This window comes from Bombyx mandarina, chromosome 19, assembly GCF_030267445.1.
Source record: "Bombyx mandarina strain Sakado chromosome 19, ASM3026744v2".
Taxonomy (NCBI): Eukaryota; Metazoa; Arthropoda; class Insecta; order Lepidoptera; family Bombycidae; genus Bombyx; species Bombyx mandarina.
Window position 1 is genome coordinate 5,848,208 of NC_143225.1, and position 21,938 is coordinate 5,870,145.

Genomic DNA, 21,938 nt, shown 5'->3' on the forward strand with positions numbered 1-21,938 from the left:
TGATTATCTATCTATACTAATATATAAATCTCCAATGGTTTTTACGGATGTTCCGTTATAACTACTGAACCATGCATCCGATTGACTTGAAACTTGGTATCCGTGTAAAAAATACATGTACTTAATGGATAGGCTAATATTTATATGAGTGTTGGACTCCTTACACCAGTTGCGGGGGCGTTAATGATGAGAATCTTTGTGGAGGTGAGAAATAATGATGTTAATTTTAAATGCCCAGCGAAGCGGACGGGTACAGCTAGTTGTATTACTATTACTATTGCACTATTCAGTACCATAGATTAGGGGGAATAGGGACTAACTCTAGGGCATAGAATAGGGACGAATCTGGGTTGTTACAATGCCTTTCAATTTGTTGAATTCAAAAGGACTTTTAGATAATGTTTATGAATATTAAATAATTTAATTTAGTCATTAGAGTTTTGTAACTGATTAAAGATATTGAAAAGTTAATTACCTAAAGGTACTACCTACCTAACAACTAAACAGTGCCACCCTATGGAAAAACTCTATTGTCCCCATGCGTGACCCGGTTTAGCCCAAAAGCCAAGGTGGATCAGGTCACTCTAATTTTTTAAGTTTTTGTGTATACTTTTCAATGAACTATGGATAATAATGCATTGTATATGAAAATGTTAACCTCCGGAGCTGTTTTAATCTCAATTTCATTGGTATTACCCTAAGAAAAACCACTGAAAATTTGTGTTGGGAGTTGGAAAGCGTCCCGATTCCCCCCAATCTACAGTATGGTATTGTGATTACAATGTAGTTTGATTCTGCTATCAGCTTTAGAATTAACTGATCCAGCGTTCCCGAATACATACCATTACATCAACATCGTTGAATTAAGCTCGCACAAAAATGAACTTGTGTACTTGATTAGAAAGCACTTCATAGTGTTGCTGATGTACAGCATGAGAAAAGCTACGGAGACCACACCATCAGGTAGATATATATACATTGGATTAGTTGACGACCAAGACAAGATCCAATAAAGGTAGACACTAGTGATGAGATATAATGTTCTGCTAGAAAGCCGTTATGGTTTAAAATTGAATGACAATCCTAATACAATAATATATCGTCTTTTCGCAATAAAACTGTATAATCTCGAAACTTACTAATTTTACAGAAGAATGTTAAAGGTTTAAAATGTGTATTTTTTTTTACCAGTTACATTATCTGTATTTTAAAGTGAGATAAAATTATGTATTAATTTTGTTAATAGTAATCAAAACATACGTAAACGAAAAAAAAACTAAAACTAAACTACGCTCTTTTGACAGTATTTATGAGAAAAATACTGGTGATGCCAAATGATTCCACATATTAACTCAATTTCGAATATTTTTGTAAATTGTACACTTTTAATGCGAAAAGACGATATGTAAAGTTTTTCTCACAGTATTCTTTAGTTGTTCAATTATAGTGTTCGAGAGCGCTCTCGGACAGGTGCTACTAATGGTGGGATAGCCGTTATACTTTACAATTGAGATTTAGGCCACAAATCAAAAGTGTTTGGCGAAATTCGCATTTATCAGCTTCGGCAACCACTTAACGCCAGCTGGGCCGTGAGCTCTTTCACCCCTCTATGTAAAAAATAATATAATTGAGCATTCGACTTACTGTTGCAAGGTGGATGACGGCTGTCACTTTAAGCTTTAATTAAGTCGTTCGTTCTATTCATTGTTCGTTTTATAATACCCAAGTAACAATAATAACTACGTTTTTTAAATTTTATACTGCCCATGTATGAGACGAGCATACGGCCCACCTGATGGTGAGTGGTTACCGTCGCTCATGGACGTCAGCACTGCCAGGGGCAGAGCCAAGCGGCTGCCTACCGTTATTTTTTATGCATCCTAAAACAATCAATTACATTATTTCAAATAACAAGAACTCATATTGTATTCGATATTATTTACATTAATGTTCTCCAATAATTTATTTTGACATAACTTTCACACTTTGGAGTTTTCTTTTTCCGTATACCCGATCTACTAAAAAGTCACGTTTGATTTAGACTCTCTGTTTGATAAATGTTATTATAAGTGACGATTATTTGAACATTTCTTTCTCGGCTCTCTACAGGACCAAATGAATTGATTGTGTTCAAGATAAGGCATAGTTCTAATAGTTTCCCATCTAACCGCAGCGGGGTGCTCGAGGGAGAGGCGGTTTAAGTACAAGAATGAAACCGCGATGGCTTCTAAATGGAAAACACAAACAACGGGCGGAGGCGAGCCCGCGGGCGCCGCACTATTATTGTTTGCACACCGAAACTAAACCCACAGAACGTCCATGTACGGTAACGTACGGGAAACTTTTAAAGAAACCGGATCGTTTATGTATACTTCAAGTGTGTTGCAAACACAACGCAGATACAGCAAGCTTCATAGTTCTGTTTAAAAAAGGTAATAATTTTTTTCGTTCCTCTTAGGCCCAAATTAACACAACCGTCTTAAGAAAATGTATTAATTAATAAAAACCAGGTACAGAAGAGTGCAACAAACGGGATAATTATTTACCTTAATTTTTTATTTATTTATTGCTTAGATGGGTGGATGAGCTCACAGCCCACCTGGTGTTAAGTGGTTACTGGAGCCCATAGACATCTACAACGTAAATGCGCCACCCACCTTGAGATATAAGTTCTAAGATCCGGCTGCCCTACCCTTCAAACCGAAACGCATTAATGCTTCACGGCAGAAATAGGCAGGGCGGTGGTACCTTCGCGTGCGGCCTCACAAGAGGTCCTACCACCAGTAAAATCTTAAGAAAATGTATTAATAAATACAAAACCAGGTACAGAAAAGTGCAACAAACTGGATAATTCTAACTTAAATGTAATTTCGGTCTCAGTAGGTGAGCAGGGGGTATTCGCTTCGTTGTCGAGAGCTTTTCCTTGTCACCCGGCATTACACTAAACGATAATATCGATATCACGATCGAGTTCCGATCTTAAGACGGCAACAATCGTAGTACGTCGAAGTTAATGGAACCGCCGTACCCGCTCGGCTCGCGTCGGAAAACCGAATCGTTTTATGCATAACTCTATTACCGTTTAACGCCAAACTGCCGCCCCTCGATTGTTATGAGAAAACTTTAACCAAATGAATATTTATGTACGTATTAAATTTAAAAAAAGAACCTTTTGAGATGAATATGTTATTAGAGTGCTTTGTTACTGGTGGTAGGACCTCTTGTGAGTACGCGCGGGTAGGTACCACCGCCCTGCTTATTTCTGCCGTGAAGCAGTAATGCGTTTCGGTTTGAAGGGTGGGGCAGCCGTTGTAACTATACTTGAGACCTTAGAACTTATATCTTAAGGTGGGTGGCGCATTTGCGTTGTAGATGTCTATGGGCTCCAGTAACCACTTAACACCAGGTGGGCTGTGAGCTCGTCCACCCATCTAAGCAATAAAAAAAAAAGTGAATAATGTTTTTTCTTCTTCTTACTAATCGTATTGTGCGACGTCATGACAAGTCCAGTAACGTAGCTGTCGAAACAAGCCTTATTTCAAAATATTAAACATTTCCCAAAACAACATAATTTCGCAGCATATAAAAGGTTTCTCTTTTAACAAAAAAAAAATTTGTTCCCAAAACAAAAATTTTCTTTTTAAGAAAAGTTTCCAAAATGGCTACCGCTTCACGTTTGAAAGCCGTGAAAAAAACGTTGCAAGGATTCTTTCCAATTGCGCTTTAGTAAGGATTCACCTTTTAACTCGCAAGCGACTCGTTTACACAATTACAAACATTTCCCCTTATTCTTCTCGAGTTCTTGACCGGGTACATAATATAAAGTTCACATTAATTGTTCTCTTTTCAACAATGTTTACGTAAAAATTAACTCGTTGAGAGAAAAATGTAAAGGCTCTTTTATTTTTTTTCTATTCTTCAAAACGAACAATACAAGAACAGTCGTAAAAATTCAATGTTGATAAAAATTTCTAATTTTCTTAGTTTCAAAACTTGAAATGCCTAGAATGGTTAATGAGACTATTACGGCCAGCAACATTTTAGCGATGCTCGAAGAAGGTAGCAGTCTTGAATTGTATTGTGTCATTGTAAGCCTGCGCGGGTAGACACCATTACTCTACCTATTTTTAAAGTTAAACAGTCGTTCTGTCTCCAGTTTGAAAGCCGTTGGTAAATACAATCGAAACTTCGACCGATGTCTGTTGTTAGCGCGATTCAAGTTTTACCCGGTTTCTTCCTACTACACCGATTACCGGTTTGACACATGAGGTCAAACTCTAAATTGAATGGTAACGGCTCTTTTAACCTTCATGTGATTTGTTTGGTGCAGCGGTCGGGGAGCCGGGGTAAATTACCCCAAATGGGGTAAAATGAAATTTTGGGGGGTAAAAATGAAACTTTTGTGAGTAAAGAGTATATATTGAAGTGAAGCTTCTTTGGAATTGTTGTGATTTCAAACTCATAAAAATATCATATGAATTATAAAATAACAAGAAATTATAATACTTATATTTTCTGTGGGGGGATTTTTTTCCTCAACTGTATATTACATAATATATTACCATTATGTAATACTAGGTATTACATTGATAAATTGAATAAATGATGTTTAAATTAAATTTTTAGTTATTGTTTTCTTTTGAAAATTATCATGGGGGCTTTTATAACATGAAAGATGCTAAAAGGGATTTCGTTTTTTTTTTGTTCTTCGCCATAGGGTAATATCAAGGTAAGAATTAAAAAAGTTCCCCGACCGCTGGTTTAGTGGAACAAATTATATGTTTAAGCAAGATTCACTCAATGGTTTTATAACGAAAATATGCTGAACTGAAACAACGTGAACATAACAAATACGAAATATAAATAAATACGGAGATGAAATATGAAGCAAGTCAGAAACGAATCAGCCGAACTGTGTATCCGCTGCGAGTTCATGCGCTGGCTGGTCTTGTAATTGGAAGTTATCGGAAACTAGCGCCTACGGTCCAGCGAGGCGAACATCCTCCGCTCTAATAAGCTAAAATCACCGTTGCTTGCTGCTATATATTTCTCATGTTTTTCTTTTTGCTCTTCCGAAGATATTGTCTTGTTTTTAGTATATTAAAAATATAATTCCTTTATCATCCAGTTTTTGTTTTTTTTTTTCAAGGAATATGTTTTTATTTATTAAAAACAAGTAATGAGCGGAAAACATTCGGCAACGAAATGTAAAAGAATCATACATATGATGACTCACAATTAATTATCTTTTAAATTCATTTATTGCGTTGAGGGGTGAGTGAGTTGACGGCCCATTTCGTGACACTAAATGATCATTTAAGCCCATAGAAATCACAACGTGACCGCCACCAACAGCCTTAGGTGTCGAACTGTGTATAAATTGTATGGAAATTACGCAAATTATTATATTTGCCGGTCTGACTTTTATTACGCTACATTATTCCCATATCATAGATCTCATTGGTACTCAAATAGTACTGGAACTCATATAGTACGTATTTCATTTAAAAAAAATCAAATCTGCCTACATCATTTTTTCTATATCGGCATAGTTGCATCGCTTGCTGCAAACGCATCGATATCGACGAATAGTTAAGACGACCGAACTAACTCATACAGACAGTTCACTGACTTCCTCAGTAGGTCGCGATTCCGATCCGGTGCTAGATTTTACGAAGCACTGCTCTTGTTAGGACTAGTGTTGGCAAATTCTTACAGGTTGAGCCCGTGATGTCATCAACCCGTTCGGGCGTAGCTCGAATAGTCCCTTGGGCTATCAGCGAAGAGTTAGGAGAAAAAAATCAGTGTATACATTTTTAAGATTCGAACGAACACTTGGTGCAAATTTTGAACATGATAATGTATAAGAATTTGCCTTGAATACCGTTTCGATAATTTTTCAAAACTTCCACACAACAGTAGAGAATCACCCCCACAGTTCTTCATACCATCTGTAACGGTAGTCATATTAGGAAAAATAGATTGAAACAAAAATTTAGGCCATTGTGTATACTAGTCTCGTGTAGTAGTGTACGTGTAGTAAATGCGTATGGCAGCCTTAATAAGAAACCCACAAGGAACACAGTCAAAAGCATTTTCCAAATAAATATGTAAAGAAAAACCTTTTTAAGTAATTTTTTATAAAACCTTTTTAGTTAAAAAAAAAAAAGGATTTTTCTTATATAGGTTGACTGAACTCTCTGTCATAGAGAAAAAATACGAGTGCAGTTTTCTTTAATTCAAGGATACTGTGCAAAATAATTTGTGGAAAAAAGACTAAAAGTTTTTTTCTTAACATTGTACAGAAAACGCAATTAAGTCTTTTATTATTGTTTAACCACTTTTAGAATATTCCATACCATTATAAATATATGTACTAGCGATGAAACTGCTGACTGACACTGTTAATTTTTTTTACAACTGTCACACAGAAAACATGGCCTCGAAAATTTCCCGTCGGAACTAAGCCTACACTATGTTTCGGGTAAAATTATGTCAAAGATTTTTGGTAAATATCTTCCCAAGAACGAAAAGATGTAATGTAACCTGTCTGAGTTGCTATTGGCAGTATCCCCTTTTTAATACGCTTTTATTAGCTTCAGACGTATGTATGTTAGTATGTAACGGAATCTTTGAACATGATTTTGACCTCCTTCAAATCGTCGCATTAACTCGAAATTTGGTATACTTTTTAAAGACCGATGACAATTCAATATTAAAAAAATATATATTGAAAAATTGAAATTCAACTAAAAAATTAAAATTAAATAATAGTTTAGAAAACTCACAAAATACGTTTTTATAGAAAGTTCAACTAAAAAATAGAATTTTTTTTTTTACAATAAATTTATTTTTTCTTACAATATTTTTAATTGAAATTTATTAAAAAAAATCTATTTTTTAGTTCGATTTTATTATTAAACTATTATTTATTTGTATCCAAGCGATTCTGAAGTTTTCATCTCAACAGTACGACAAAAAATTCCTGTAATAGTCAAGACGTACAAACGTTTTCATTGATAGGCTAAAATAACCATAGCACAACTAATAATACTATGGAATTTATTTGCAAACAATATAATTATAAGTCCGCGTACCACATGCCAACACTCGCACGCTTTCACGATACTGCGTCAATGTGGCACTGACATTGATCGATATTGTATAAAAGGTACTGTTTCATATCACTTAGACGATTTGTTTCATTTTTAAAAAAAAAACGGCACTTAAAGCTTTGAACTCCATAGCAAACAATATGGAAAAACAAACAAAATTCGCGCGGTGAATAAAAATATCGATGACAATGCTACGAACTCGGAACGAAGGGAAATTTTAATTATGAAACTGCGAGTTACGTTGACTATGATGTAATATTAAAATGAAAAGTTATATTTGAGAACACGGAATCGAGCTACATTAAAACTAAGCTAGAGCTATATATTTTATTCAGTAATTTTATTTATTTTAGTAATTTATATATAATTTTATATTTAATTTAAATGAAAAAAGTCAAAAATAGTTGATTTATTTTTTTATATTTAGATACTGGTGTGGAAATGATACGTTACTATCTATAATGTGCATAGTAATTTGAAAAACAACCAGACTTAGATTAAGCAAATTAACGTTGCTTAGACATTTAATTAAATGTAACCCACGTGTTTTTTGACAAAAAAATAAACAGATTTTTTCCAAATGAGAATTGCATTAAAACTACGATTACTTGGTAGCGGACACTTTTGGGCAATTCTGTGAAAAACCAGGTCTATCAAACGAATTGTATGTAGTTTTTGTCCAAATATTCTCAATTTTTTTTTATCATTTATACATTTCTGGAATAGGCGGATCGAATATAATATATTGTATTTAAAAATTTCATTAGTAAAAAATATTCGTTCTCTGTTAAGTTTACAGATACCACATAAAAACAACATACGCCAATAAGTCACTGAAAATCAACTACAACAAAACTGACAAACTATGGTAATATTGTGTTACAACGCGTTAAACCTAAACATCAAATCGAATAAAAAAAGAGATCCGGACCCTAACTCTAAAAATATTACCGGTCCTTTGGAATAAAAGACTATCATATAAATAGAATATATACTAGAAAGTCTTAATACGATGAACAATGAGGATTTAAAGTTCTAGACTGCGGTAGGTACTGTTGGCGTAGGGCCCGTCACCATAAAGAAGCCGATCAAACACCGATCGCAAACAGAGGAGCGTCGAGCCGCGCCCGCGTCCACGACAAACAATACTTGACCGATCATCCCTCACCTACATACAACTATATACATACATATACCTCATTTATATTATGTAATGAAGTCACATTTTACTGGTGGTAGGACCTCTTGTGAGTCCGCGCGGGTAGCAGTAATGCGTTTCGGTTTGAAGGGTGGGGCAGCCGTTGTAACTATACTGAGACCTTAGAACTTATATCTATGAGCTATGTCTATGAGCTCCAGTAACCTCTAACACCAGGTGGACTGTGAGCTCGTCCACACATCAAAGCCATACAAAAAAAACATCCCTACTGATCTCGAGTTGATCACGGCTAGAGTAAATAAGGCACACTATTATGTGAGCTTAATGAAGGGTTCAGGATTATAAATTAAGTATTAACGAACAAAATCTCGCGAAATTCTACGAAGCCGTACACAATTCACATTCAATTTTCGTGCCCCAAACGAAATACATCGCAAAGCTACGCTTCGGATATTACAAATAACGGATATCCGTAAATAATTGCGACCGAAACATTCCCTATTGAGTTCCCCTAATAACCGCAAAAGAGCTATCGAAATTGTCGATTGTCATATCAATATTTTCGACGGGGAACGCAAACATGAATGATGACATGTGACATTGAGCATAAACAAATATGGAATGCTTTTTTTTTTCAACTAAATTCAAATAAAAAATGAGTCGAATAATCTCAATTCGGAACATGTACTACTTACTATTGCAGCAATCGGTCAATATCTATGTAACATCAAATAAAACTCTTAATAAAAGGGATTTTTATCTCTTTGCCTTTTCCTCTTTTTTTTATTGTAACGTCACAGAGCCTACAACTAAATGAGCTGCTGATTTGAATACAGGTTAATAGATTTTCTGAGTTAAGTTTAAATTATTTTTTAGTTGTGTAATCTGATAAAATGTAGTCTAAGTTTATATCGTTCCAAATAATACTAGAAAATAACAACATTACTACGAATAAAATTTTTAGTATTAGTACGAAATAAAACAAAAACTGACTAATAAGAAGAATAATTAACTGTTGTTTAAGTTAATTAAGAATGCCTTATCACAACCATAAAAGACAGAACGTATGCGGTTTACCATTTAAAGACCCCGTTTTGAGCTCCCCTGAAGCTGAGCCATTGAAGAGTTTTTATACTAATTATCTTCTCCTAGGCTTTAACCCTGGAAAATATGGTGGCGATTATTTTCCATTCTATTAAGCCGTGACTGAAGGGAAATGTCAACATTTATAAACGTTATTTTACATATAGCGTCGGCAGTCGATTATGAAAATAACATGTCAATGTGCTCTCAGACGATGCGCGCGGTCGTACGATGCTAATGATATACAAATGAAGCAAAGCCGAACCGCACTGAATACACGTCTTGCAAATAGAAAAAAAAAACCAGCTTTTCGCTACATTTGCGGGAGTTCCATCAAATTATAACACTATAACAATATTGGGAATGCGAATCTGTGTTTGTTGTTGTCTCCTTTCTCGAGTTAGTAAATGGGAATAGTGTGCTCATAATTTCCATAAAAAATTATGACAGGCGAAAATGGTATTTTTTTTAAAGAATTACGATCGGAATACGTCAATTCGTTTTAGGAAAGTAGATAACGGCTCTTTTTCTATTTTGATATTTAGTCTGCCTACATTTAATCTGACTTACTAACTGGGTACAGAATTTTCATAAAACCACGTTGTTGCCACGTTTTCAATGTATATATTACAATTATGTAGAATTAGGATAGAAATTGACTAATTCTAAAGGAGCTCACTGATCTCTATGGGGTATCCGACATGATGAGTATTTAATTGAGGACGTGGTCGAGTTGATTCGACGTCGCTATCCTCAGATACATTAGGCAGAAAAACTGTTAAATTACTTAAAGTAACAATTACTTCCTTAAACAATTTTAAATCCTATACACATTATTCACCTTTCAATACTTTGTTCCAATTTATATTCATTTGTGTTCTTTATCAAGGGTAATCTAAAAAATGAATTGCGGTTCGTTAGTCTCGCTAAAACTCGAGAACGGCTGGACCGATTTGGTTAATTTTGGTCTTGAATTATTTGTGGAAGTCCAGAGAAGGTTTAAAAGATAGATAAATTGAAAATGCTCGGAATCAAATAAACATAACAATTTTGTTTTTCCTTTGATGTGTCTCCCGTCGGACGGATTCTTTTTGTTTAAGTCTATTCTGGACAAAAGTTTAAGCCTTTTATTTATCGATTGAGGCAGTACGAAATCTTGCGCGGTCAGCTAGTCATTTTAATAAAATTTTGCGTCACATTACATAACATATGAATTTAGATTTTTTTTTACTGTTTCGCAACTATTACAGTACAACACGTTAATTAATATACATGGTTGACAATTTTCAGAATGGAACGTGCCAATGGTGGCTTGACGTCGATGCAAATGAGGGTGACGGTGGCGTCAAGGCAGGCGCCAGCACGCGCGGCGCCGTAGAGGCGATCTCGCGTCAACTAATCGTCGACACGACATTACGAGATGCCGCTTCAAATCATTTAAAAATTTGCATTTAAAGTTGCTTGGATGCTTTAGTGACTAGCAGACGACCATGTTAGGGACGATACAAGCAATAAACAGTCTAAAAACTTTAAATTTTAGGTGTTTCACGAATCTCTTACACCCAAATCTGGTCACAATCTATTGAGTGTGCGACTCATTACTCATGTCTAAAAACCGGCCAAATACTTGTCGATACGAAATGGTATCGTATAAAGATAAACGGTCACATTTAAATTTTTAACGTACAGTGTGAAAGTAATGGAAAAGTTCGAAACGTGTACTACCAAAAAAATCATTCTATAAAACAAGATGACATAGGTGTATGGTTTTTTTTTTACTGCTTAGATGGGTGGACGAGCTCACAACCCTCCTGGTGTTAAGTGGTTACTGGAGCCCATAGACATCTACAACGTAAATGCGCCACCCACCTTGAGATATAAGTTCTAAGGTCTCAAGTATAGTTACAACGGCTGCCCCACCCTTCAAACCGAAACGCATTACTGCTTCACGGCAGAAACAAGCAGGGCGGTGGTACCTACCCGCGCGGACTCACAAGAGGTCCTAACACCAGTGATGACGCAAATTATAATTTTTGCGGGTTTGATTTTTATTACACGATGTTATTCCTTCACCGTGGAAGTCAATCGTGAACATTTGTTAAGTACATATTTTATTAGAAAAATTGGTACCCGCCTGCGAGATTCGAACACCGGAGCATCACTCAACATGAATACACCGGACGTCTTATACTTTAGGCCACGACGACTGGCTCTAATAGAGAATGAAAAAAAAACAAGACGACTTAGTAATAGGGCGTCTACTGAACCCGTACGGGTAGGTACCAACACTCTTCCTAATTCTGCCGTGAAGCAGTAATGCGTTTCGGTTTGAAGGGTGGGGCAGCCGTTGTGACTATACTGAGACCTTAGAACTTATATCTCATGGTGGGTGGCGCATTTACGTTGTAGATGTCTATGGGCTCCAGTAACCATTTAACACCAGGTGGGCTGTGAGCTAGTCCACCCATCTAAGCAAAAAAAAAAAAACTGTGTAGAGGTGAGCTAGTCCACCCATCTAAGCAAAAAAAAAAAAAAACTGTGTAGAGGTTCTTACATAGCACCGTCTTCCAAATTTAGTTTTGTTAAAAAGCTGTCGGTTGGAAGAACCGACGGTGGTAGTAGTCGCAAAGAGATGCATCATCTTAATAACATTATCATACTAATATAATAATAACATTTTATTAAAGTGTTATTAAATCGCCCACAAAATTAATTGCTTAGCTTTTACAACGATAGAGCCTGGTTCTTTTGTTGAGAAGCTTCCATAGGCCTCCAGAAACGGTGTTGGAATGCTCCCGCAAAAGGAAGTCCCATTTAAAAGGGTAACGTGCCCATTTCCGTGCCATATCTGAGCCTGTTCATTGGCATGACTACAGAACTCTAAAAATAACGTATTTTTGTGATTTATTTCTCATTATTCCGAGTTTGATATAGTTAATTATGTCTTCATACAACTTAGTATGGATACCTAGTTATGTCAGTTCGTTAATTATACCTTTGAAATTCTTTTTACCTTTTGTTTAAGTTTAGTTAAAGTTAAACTTTATTGAACAAACCAGAGTTTTTTTCTTTTCATGGAAAAATGGTATCACCATTCCATAACATAACGCTTAAGATCAAGTTTATTTTCTTGCGCTCAAGAAACTCAAGTATTCCGATTTTAGCATAGTTAATTATGTCTTCAGAAAATTTCATTTTCAATTTCAATAATCTAATACCTAGTTCGTTAATTATCCTTTGACAGTAAATTTTATTGAACAAAACACGAGTTGTTTGATTTTAATGGAAAAATTGGTATCGCCACTTCACTACATAACGTCTAAGTCGGTCAAGCGTAATGAGTAGCTGTCAGCGTGTATACGATATACGGTCGACAGATCACGACTGCGATACGATGACGACAACCCATTAAAAGAAACCATCACTAAGCCTGATGGTACTAACTGAAGAGGGTACACGCGCAATCCCCGTGCAGACAATCACCATATGTGACATACGAAAACAAGTTTAAATCTTTGGGTGCCGTTTTTTTATGCCGAACTGACTGTTATTGATGTTATTACTACGTTCGTGAAGAAAATTTTTTTTATTCGTACTAAGGCTAACATGATAAATATTCTATTTGTTATATACATAGAATCATAATACGCTGATTATGTTTGTAAATGATATTTTATACGTTAGGATAAGTTTTTCGAACTATTTTCGAGAAGTTTTTAAAGCTCTCACTGTTGAAACATTTCAAAGATTTAAGTGATTCAAATTTCACATAAGTTTTCACAGAACGTGCGAAACTTTTCAATTTACACGTATTACGATGAGATTGAAAAAGAAACACACTCTTTGAATTTACTACACCGCATTAATTTAAAAGGACACAGCCATTTATATCAATTGTGGAATACAACTCGGAAATGCCAAGAACATAAAACAACAATAACTGTAACGAGACGAGATGTTCGTGCGATGCGTTTGATTGGTGGAAATGTTTTTATTATCGCGGCAGAACTGTACGCTTATGACTAACAAGTTAGATAAAATTTAACGATAAAATTTACAGAGCTGTTAGTTTATCGATGAAACTTTTTTTTTATTGCCTAGATGTGTGGACGAGCTCACAGCCCACCTGGTGTTAAGTGGTTACTGTAACCCATAAACATCTACAACGTAAATGCGCCATACACCTTGAGATATAAGTTGTAAGGTATCAGTATAGTTACAAAGGCTGCCTCACCCTTCAAACCGAAACGCATTACTGCTTCACGGCAGAAATAGGCGGGGCGGTGGTACCTACCCGTGCGGACTCACAAGAGGTCCTACACTAGTAAAAAATGACAAAAAATGAAAAATGACTTTTGATGACAACAATATGAGGCACACACAAAAAAAAACAGTTCCTAGAAAAACTTCTTAGTTTCCATGGGCACACGAATTCACGGCCCATTTGCGCGTATTCCTAGAACGCGTAATTCCAACAGGTAAACAGTTAATCGATTTTCAGTCGAAGCGCAAAAAAAGATTTATTATTCAATATCTGAATATCAGGAAAATCTTAGCTCAGGGCCGTTATACGTGGCACGTTTAACACAGTTGAAATGAAGCAGATGACGGATGAAATAACGGCAGCCGTCGTTTTTTTTCTGTTTTTTCCTACCTATTCACTGGTAGTCTATGGGGTTATTCCAGCTCGCCGGGACGGGTAGGTGAGCTCACGGGCTCAACGTGAGAAAATTTGCTAACACCAGCCCTAACAAGAACAGTGCTTCACAGAATCAGTCACTGGATCGGAATCCCGATCCACTGAGAAGATCCGACGAGAAATTCAGTTGGCTGTTGTCATTATATCGTCAAACCGCATTATTGCTTCGTGATAGGAATACGAGGGCGGCACTGAAAATTTCGGGAATTAACGAAGTGACACAACATTACTATTTAAAAATGTATTTATTGCTTTTCGAAGTATTCTCCTCGAAATTTGACACATTTTTCCATACGATGGAACCAATCATTGAAGCAACCATTCCATTCGGAAGTTGGGGTCTCCAAAATGGCCGTTTTGTAGGCGTCCACAGCTTCTTCAGGTGATGAAAATCTCTGTCCACGCAATTTATTCTTTATTTTAGGGAAAGTATAGAAATCATTAGGGCTTAGGTTGGGGCTGTACGGCGGATGGTCTAATAATTCTATGTTTTCTTGCTCTAAAAACTCTTTTGTTCTGTGCGCGGTGTGAGAACTCGCATTGTCGTGATGGAGGATGATGCGGCGGTTGCGGTTCTCTTTACGGAGTTCAGAAACGACCTGTGGCAAACAAATGCTAGCATTTCATTCTGCATTAACCGTTCTTTGTCCCTCAAGAGGAATAGTCGTAACATGGCCGGTTTTGGAGACAAACGTGGCCACCATTTTTTTTGCAACACTCCGTGAACGAACAAATTTTGTTGGCTTTAACTCATTTTCGAATACCCAAACTCGTGACTGGTTTTTTGTTTCGGGTTCGTACGCGTATATCCAGAATTCGTCACCTGATACAATGTTGTATACAGCATTTGAGGATCCTGCGTGGAATCTTTCGAGAGTTCTGACGCACCAAGTAACGCGAGCCGCTTTTTGCTCTTCACAGAGCGAATGCGGTATCCATCGGGAAAACAACTTTTTTACACCTAATTGTTCATGCAAGATTATTTGTATTTGACTCATGCCAATGTCTAATGTTGCCTGAATTTCGCGGTATGTCACATGTCGATCTTCCTCAATCAGCTTACGCACAGCATCAACGTTTTCTTGGGTGACTGCAGTTTTTGGACGACCTTGACGGGGATCATCACTGAGCTTGACACGTCCACGTTGAAACTCAGCAAACCAGCGATAAATTGTGGTTTTGGATGGGGCTTCATCACCAAATGCAGAAATCATCCGGTCAACACACTGTTTTTATGTTAAACCACTTCGAAAGTCATAATAAATCATCGCTCTTGAATTTTCTCGAGTCAATTCCATTTTCTCAACGACTAAACAAGTTTGACAAAACCTCGTGACAAGACCGAGAATATTTTTTTAAATAAATAAATGGTATTCGATTTTTAAAACCAAGGAGTTTTCAATTAAAAAGATTTTAATATGACAGGAACAGTGGAACTATTCCATTCCCGAAACTTTTAGTGCAGCCTAGGTAGATGGGCCGGACCTGTAAAGGTACTGACACATGCGGTATTACACGCTACTTATATCATATTACTAATTACGTACATATGAATAAACGTCAATTTACAACCTCTTTCTTCGTAGTGGTAGTCGATCGCGAATTGTAAGGTACAGAACTCTTAAATTATAATCAATACCTGAAACCGTTTGTGCGCATAATGGCAGGGCTAATACAATAATACCAACGTATCTATTTGACAATGAATACTCAATAGCAATTCATAGAAACGAAACGTAATATTAATTAAATTTATTTAATTTAACTGCTGACCAAAGACAAATAAAATAATAATACATTCAGACTTATGACTAATGCAAAGAGTCCGATACTTTATTTTGTGTTATTATTACTGTTTACTATGAAGTTTGCTGCTTGTCTGTATAGTCAATAAAAAAAATCGGATGTCTGCAAAGTCGGTTTACTGACGATAGTTGAACGTGACAACGTCATAAGAAAATACGCCTCAGAACGAGGTAACGCCGCATGAGTCATGTTTTTTCGTGCGTGCAGCCGGCTCCATCGAATTATAAGACGTTGTCACGTCAAAAATCAATATCATTATAAAAGTAACAGTACTATAGAGGAACAAGTTTTTAAGGGAACATACACACATGACATAATATTAACGCGCTATTTCTGCGAGACCCGTAATAAAAGCAACCGATATTATCGCGTCGACGTACTCATAAGAAAACTGACCTCGGCCGAGTGAACAAACCTCTAATCGAAGACGAGGGCGCGCCGGGGCCCAGAGCATAAATCAGGCTCCCCTCGCGATGACGCCCGCCGCCGGAGCCTTCAATTTGGCACATCCTTAAAATGACACACGAGACGCGCGCCCCTAACGACACGACCGCGTCAACTCTCGCACGGCTTATAAATAATAAATAAAAATAGGAACCATATCATTATTAATGTTAAGTAGCTTTAAATTCGAATTCGAATTCGAAATTCGAAGTCGTCGTGGCCTAAGGGATAAAACGTCCGGTGCATTCGTGTTGAGCGATGCACCGGTGTTCGAATCTCAGGCGGGTACCAATTTTTCTAATGAAATACGTACTCAACAAATGTTCACGATTGATTTCCACGGTGAAGGAATAACATCGTGTAATAAAAATGAAACCAGCAAAACTATAATTTACGTAATTGCTGGTGGTAGGACCTCTTGTGAGTCCGCGCGGGTGGGTGGGTACCACCACCCTGCCTATTTCTGCCGTGAAGCAGTAAAGTGTTTCGGTTTGAAGGGTGGGGCAGCCGTTGTAACTATACTTGAGACCTTAGAACTTATATCTCAAGGTGGGTGGTGCATTTGCGTTGTGGATGTCTATGGGCTCCAGTAAGCACTTAACACCAGGTGGGCTGTGAGCTCGTCCACCCGTCTAAGCAATAAAAAAAGTAGCTTTAAATTGAATTCCATCGTATCAAAAACATATCGCTGGCTACAAAATTAATTTTCAATAAGTTCAAAAGTATTCAAATCACGTAATTACTTTTGTCTACGTATTTATATTTGTGACTCGTCTAAATATATTATAGTACTAATCCAGCCACCGAAGTTACAATCTGTCGAACAGTGTATACACATGTAGCGGGGTAATAGCAATCAGGGCGGCATCGCAGACAAACTGTCGGGTCGAACCTTAATTGGCGGTCGCCGAGATTTATGCGGGGAGCTCGTCACTACGCCGCGACCGCATCGCCGCCGACCCACCGCACCACTCCGACGGTCAACCCTTACCAAACATCGCCCAAAACTTATTAACACATTAGCGAAGTGTTACGATATAGCTTTCGTGGGTCGATTTTGTGTAAAACCTAATTATTTGCGGTAACATAATTTTATGATCAACTAAAACGATTTTGGAAATCATGGAATTAGTATTACTAGTGGTCCCCCGGTAGCCGAAATTCGACTATAATTAAGTGAAATTATAAGTTTGTACACAATTATGATTCTATTTTCAAAGACTATTATTATACTTCTTTAATCACCGAATCTGCCAAGACTACACTTTAGACAAATATGAATAAAGACAAACAATATTTAATCTATTCTCAATTTAACCACAGACTATAAGCAATAAGAAAAGTTTGACCATAAACAAATAGTATGCATGCGTGTGTGTGTCAAATACACGGTAGTGTGTGTAATTATTTTTTTTATTGATTTAATGCATTTTTTATGTATAATTTAAAAAAAATTAACAATCTGCACTCCTTCTCTACATTTTCTATAAATGTGGCAAATTTCATACTCCTCCGTCCGTGGTATTTTCGTAAAAAGTGGTACAAAGTTTACGTATTAATATATAGATTGGCATGATCATTATTTGTATGTATGTATCTGTATTTATATTTTAATTTATTGATATCCTACTATTTAATACACAATGCATAGTTGTTTGAAGGCAAAAATAAGCAAGCAGGTGGTAGTGGCACGTTCTGGTACACAACATGTCACCAGCGGTATCAGCTGTTTGAATTTATAAATTAGTTAATTTGTCATATGTGCCATATAAAAGAATTATTTCACAACTAAATACGTAAGTATATTGCTTTTAATGTCCGGCATCCGATAGAATCCGATCGAACCAACAAAAAAATTAACGCATCATAAGATTTAGCAGAAGTTGACACAATTATTAATCTCTCGATGATTATCATTCATTAGTATGGCAAATAAACAAGATTTCTTATCAGTCGCTTACTCGGGAAGCTACGCTTTTAAGCTCGATCACGACCCGTCAGGAATTATTAGTATAAAATTATTACAGTGGCCACATATTTCTTTTAAAGTTTCCAACGAACTCTACTGTTATTAATACATCACAACGTTACGATTTGAACAACATTATGAAATACGTGATCTCCTTTTTGCAGTAAACCAGCGTCTTCAAGTAAGCGGAAAATTGCATATTTTTTTATATTCTTATTACACGATTACTCAAGCGAACGCCGTACAAAGGATCGTAGAGTACGCTAGAGTTATAAAAGATAACGCAGATGAAATTAAATTGACAAAGAAAGCGGCGACGTCGACGTTGGTTCGACATATTATTTTAAAAAGAAAATTTAAAATCACGTTTGGTATTCAAAGTATTCAAAGGGAGTTAGTTCAAAGTGTTCGTGGACACAAAAGAGTAGATTCAACTCAAAATTATCTATTCGAAAAATATTCAGTAAACTAACATATTTTATATACTTTGAAATAATTTAAAAATTTAATGCCGGTTTGATTAAATATTCCTTTTTATTCCTGCCGTTAAACAAGCGTGCATTTCGCTTTGAAAGACAAAATAGCCGTTATTGTAATGCAATAAGGTCATCGACTTTACGTTTCAAGGTGGGCCGCGGCATTGACAGTTTCATTCTTATGGACACGAACATCAGGTCGTGAACTCGTCTGCTCACCTACGTTATTTAAAATTAATATTATTTATGTACAAGTCATTGGAAAAGTGACTGTGTAGTTTTCAAAAAAAATGCTAGAATTTTACACCGGATTTAAATCTAGAATTCGTTGGTATCAAGAGGTATTTCGAGACGTTAGGGGCGTTGTTTTTACAGGACGCCAAGAGGACAAGAGGGGTGGAACTAGCCCTCTCGTTGCGAGGGGGCAGCGGTGCCGTTTTCAATTTGCTTTATTTGCGCTTGTTTTAATAGCGTTCCTCCTTATTGCCCTCGCGGACGACCAGCCAAATTGCTTCGTACTCAGTCGCCTTTTGATTAAGAATGTAACGTGAGATCGGACCACGAGCAAAACTAGTAATGAATTGGTCTTTTCCCAACTCGATAAATATGACGTAAGAAAATTAAAAACATAAACTGTCGTGTAATAAAAATATTATATCAACGGAATGATAATTATAGTCACTCAATTATCGATCAACTGAGCAGTTGACGTGTAAAAGGACCTCATTTAACCGAGTTGGCTTCTCACATATACTCGTATTTGGCATAAATTACGACCTTACCCGTACATCACGATAATATTTAATACCTATACTTTTATTCTACAGAACTACAGCATGTGGTAAGACAAGAGTTGGGTAATCTACAAATAAATTCCATGAAGATAATACCCTAATTTTAACAACACTTAAGCACGTTTGTGCCATTTGTTAACTATAATTTCGTTTCCATTGTAGATGCATAGATGCTCTATGACCAAATACAGGAGCTACTTAGACAAAGCAACATGATTGCCGCCTTTCACCTGTAAGCCTGAGGCCCAATCTCAGTGTCGTATCAACGATACATTTTATCACAATTTCACTACTCTATCCAATAACAACATCTACTTTCCGAATTTCATTTTTCTAATACCAGTAGTTTCGGAGTAAAATGGCTGTCATGTGACTAACGAACTGAACGTCGAAATTTTTCCGATGATAGATTTTGGAATCCGGTGATAGATTCTGCAAAGCACTGCTCTTGCTAGGGTCAATGTTAGCAAATTCTCTCAGGTTGAGCACGTGAGCTCACCTCTCGGTCCGGGCGTAGCTGGAATAGAACCTTAAGCAACCAGCGAATAGGTAGGAAAAAAATCTAATTTATCACTTGAATCTTTTGCTATCCGCCTGAGAGACTTGAATGAAACCTTAAATGACTTACCTTAGCCAATGCCGTTTCGCTATGGCGGTGTGACAGCAGATCGCGTCGTACTGATCAGCAATCCAAACGATCAAGATGATGTAAAATGCTGTTGTGGTATCGTTGAAAAACTCTGACATTATGGCTTCCATTCCTGTAGAAAGAAAAAAATATATATTCAGTTTGCTTTCTCTATCTACGATTCCTTCATAATCGCATAATAATACTACTCGTATAATCTAAAAATAAACTAAAAATAAATTATTAATATATTTTCAAATCAGTACTTCTTCAACTATTTTACAAATACGAGAGCTCTTAACGATGTCTGAGCCCGAGATTCATTGAAACGATAGAATTATTATACACTTCCATCTCAAGATGGATGCATAATCCGGCTGTATTCTCCGTTTGCAAAAATATCATATAATAATGTTGCTTTAGTGTTTTGATCGTTCCATTCTTTTTTAAATAAAATCTTAAAAAGTTAAAATCAAATCTGCGGATACAAAAGATTTTTAGGTATTAACAATCTTTAGGAACTTGCTTTTTAATGGAGTAGATAGGCAGACTAGCTTACGGTCTATATACGGAACTCATGGGAATCGAAAGACGCTTCGCGATGCCCATTTCGCAATAAGAGGTTCAAATCGAAATAATATTAGAAAAACTGCTATCGGACCCTTTTCAAATAGGACGCGTAACGTTTTTGCGACAGAAATGGGTAAGACGCGAGACCACCGCGACTGAGCTTACTGCAAGCTCGCTGCAACATGCACTCATAAAGTCTTTCGAGGCTCAAAAGAGCTTACTGATCGAGTAAACTATTTTGAGCCTTTAGTTACGGTTTAAATAATTGTGCCGGGTAGCCATCATACAATACAAGACAATTAACAGACGCCTGAATCACGCTTACGAAATTTTTCACATAAGCGTGAATATATACAAGTTTCGCAGAACGAGATTCGGACCGTCGGTCTACCCAGCAATATCACCCGCTCGGTGGAAGATTTTCCCTCCGTCGTTATAACCACATACTAATCAAGTACACCGCACAGCACACGCCGCACGGCTAGCCCACGGTCGAGGTTAACACGAAATTCGTTGTCACATTAAGTATCGCGGGTCATATGTGACAGCGACACCAGAGACGAGTCGTCGGGTGTCGAACTAATTAGGTGCCAACAATTACACGTTAACGACCGAAACCTGAGCGCACCCGCCACGAGCTTATTAACCGCACACATGCATCGGTCTCGCAGCACTACGACGAGGCAATTCATTTAAGCAGCTTTATCAGGACCAAGTGTCTTCAACTTGAAAACGTAAGGAGATTGGGAAGTTCGTCTCGAGACATTTGAAAGCTCAAGTACGTGCTTGGATGTAGAAATTTCTAAGTTGAGGATTAAATTTCGGGTAATATTAGCAAACATTTCGATATGGTAGACACGAATAATACGAAACAATAGGCCATCAGACGTAGGAATATAACTCAATAGAAGGCGGACAACTGTCCGGCGTCGCGGGCAGGGCGTGTCTTATTTGCATTTTGATGAGGCCCGACACTGATACAATAAACACGTTAGGGGACTATCGGAAGTCCGGCAACCGCCCGCCACTCGACCCGGCAACGTTTAACCGAATCTATTCATAACCGTGTCGCTCAATTAACTCTTGCTCCGAGTTATAACATGGTGACGTCTATACTTCGTCTCGACTTAACTTAATTGATCTTATAAGACTTCTTTTTTTTATTATTGCTTAGATGGGTGGAGGAGCTCACAGC

The 21,938-nt window shown here is 36.8% G+C and overlaps 1 protein-coding gene across 2 annotated transcripts in view; it reads right to left on the reverse strand.

Moving 5' to 3' along the window:
- The window catches only part of LOC114242599 (membralin), a 105,579-nt gene that overhangs the window by 29,619 nt on the left and 54,022 nt on the right, over positions 1–21,938 (reverse strand). For both annotated transcript variants that reach the window (XM_028173824.2, XM_028173831.2), the window contains exon 9: positions 20,174–20,306. In XM_028173824.2, coding sequence (XP_028029625.2) covers positions 20,174–20,306 — 133 coding nt within the window. The remainder of the gene's footprint in view (positions 1–20,173; positions 20,307–21,938) is intronic.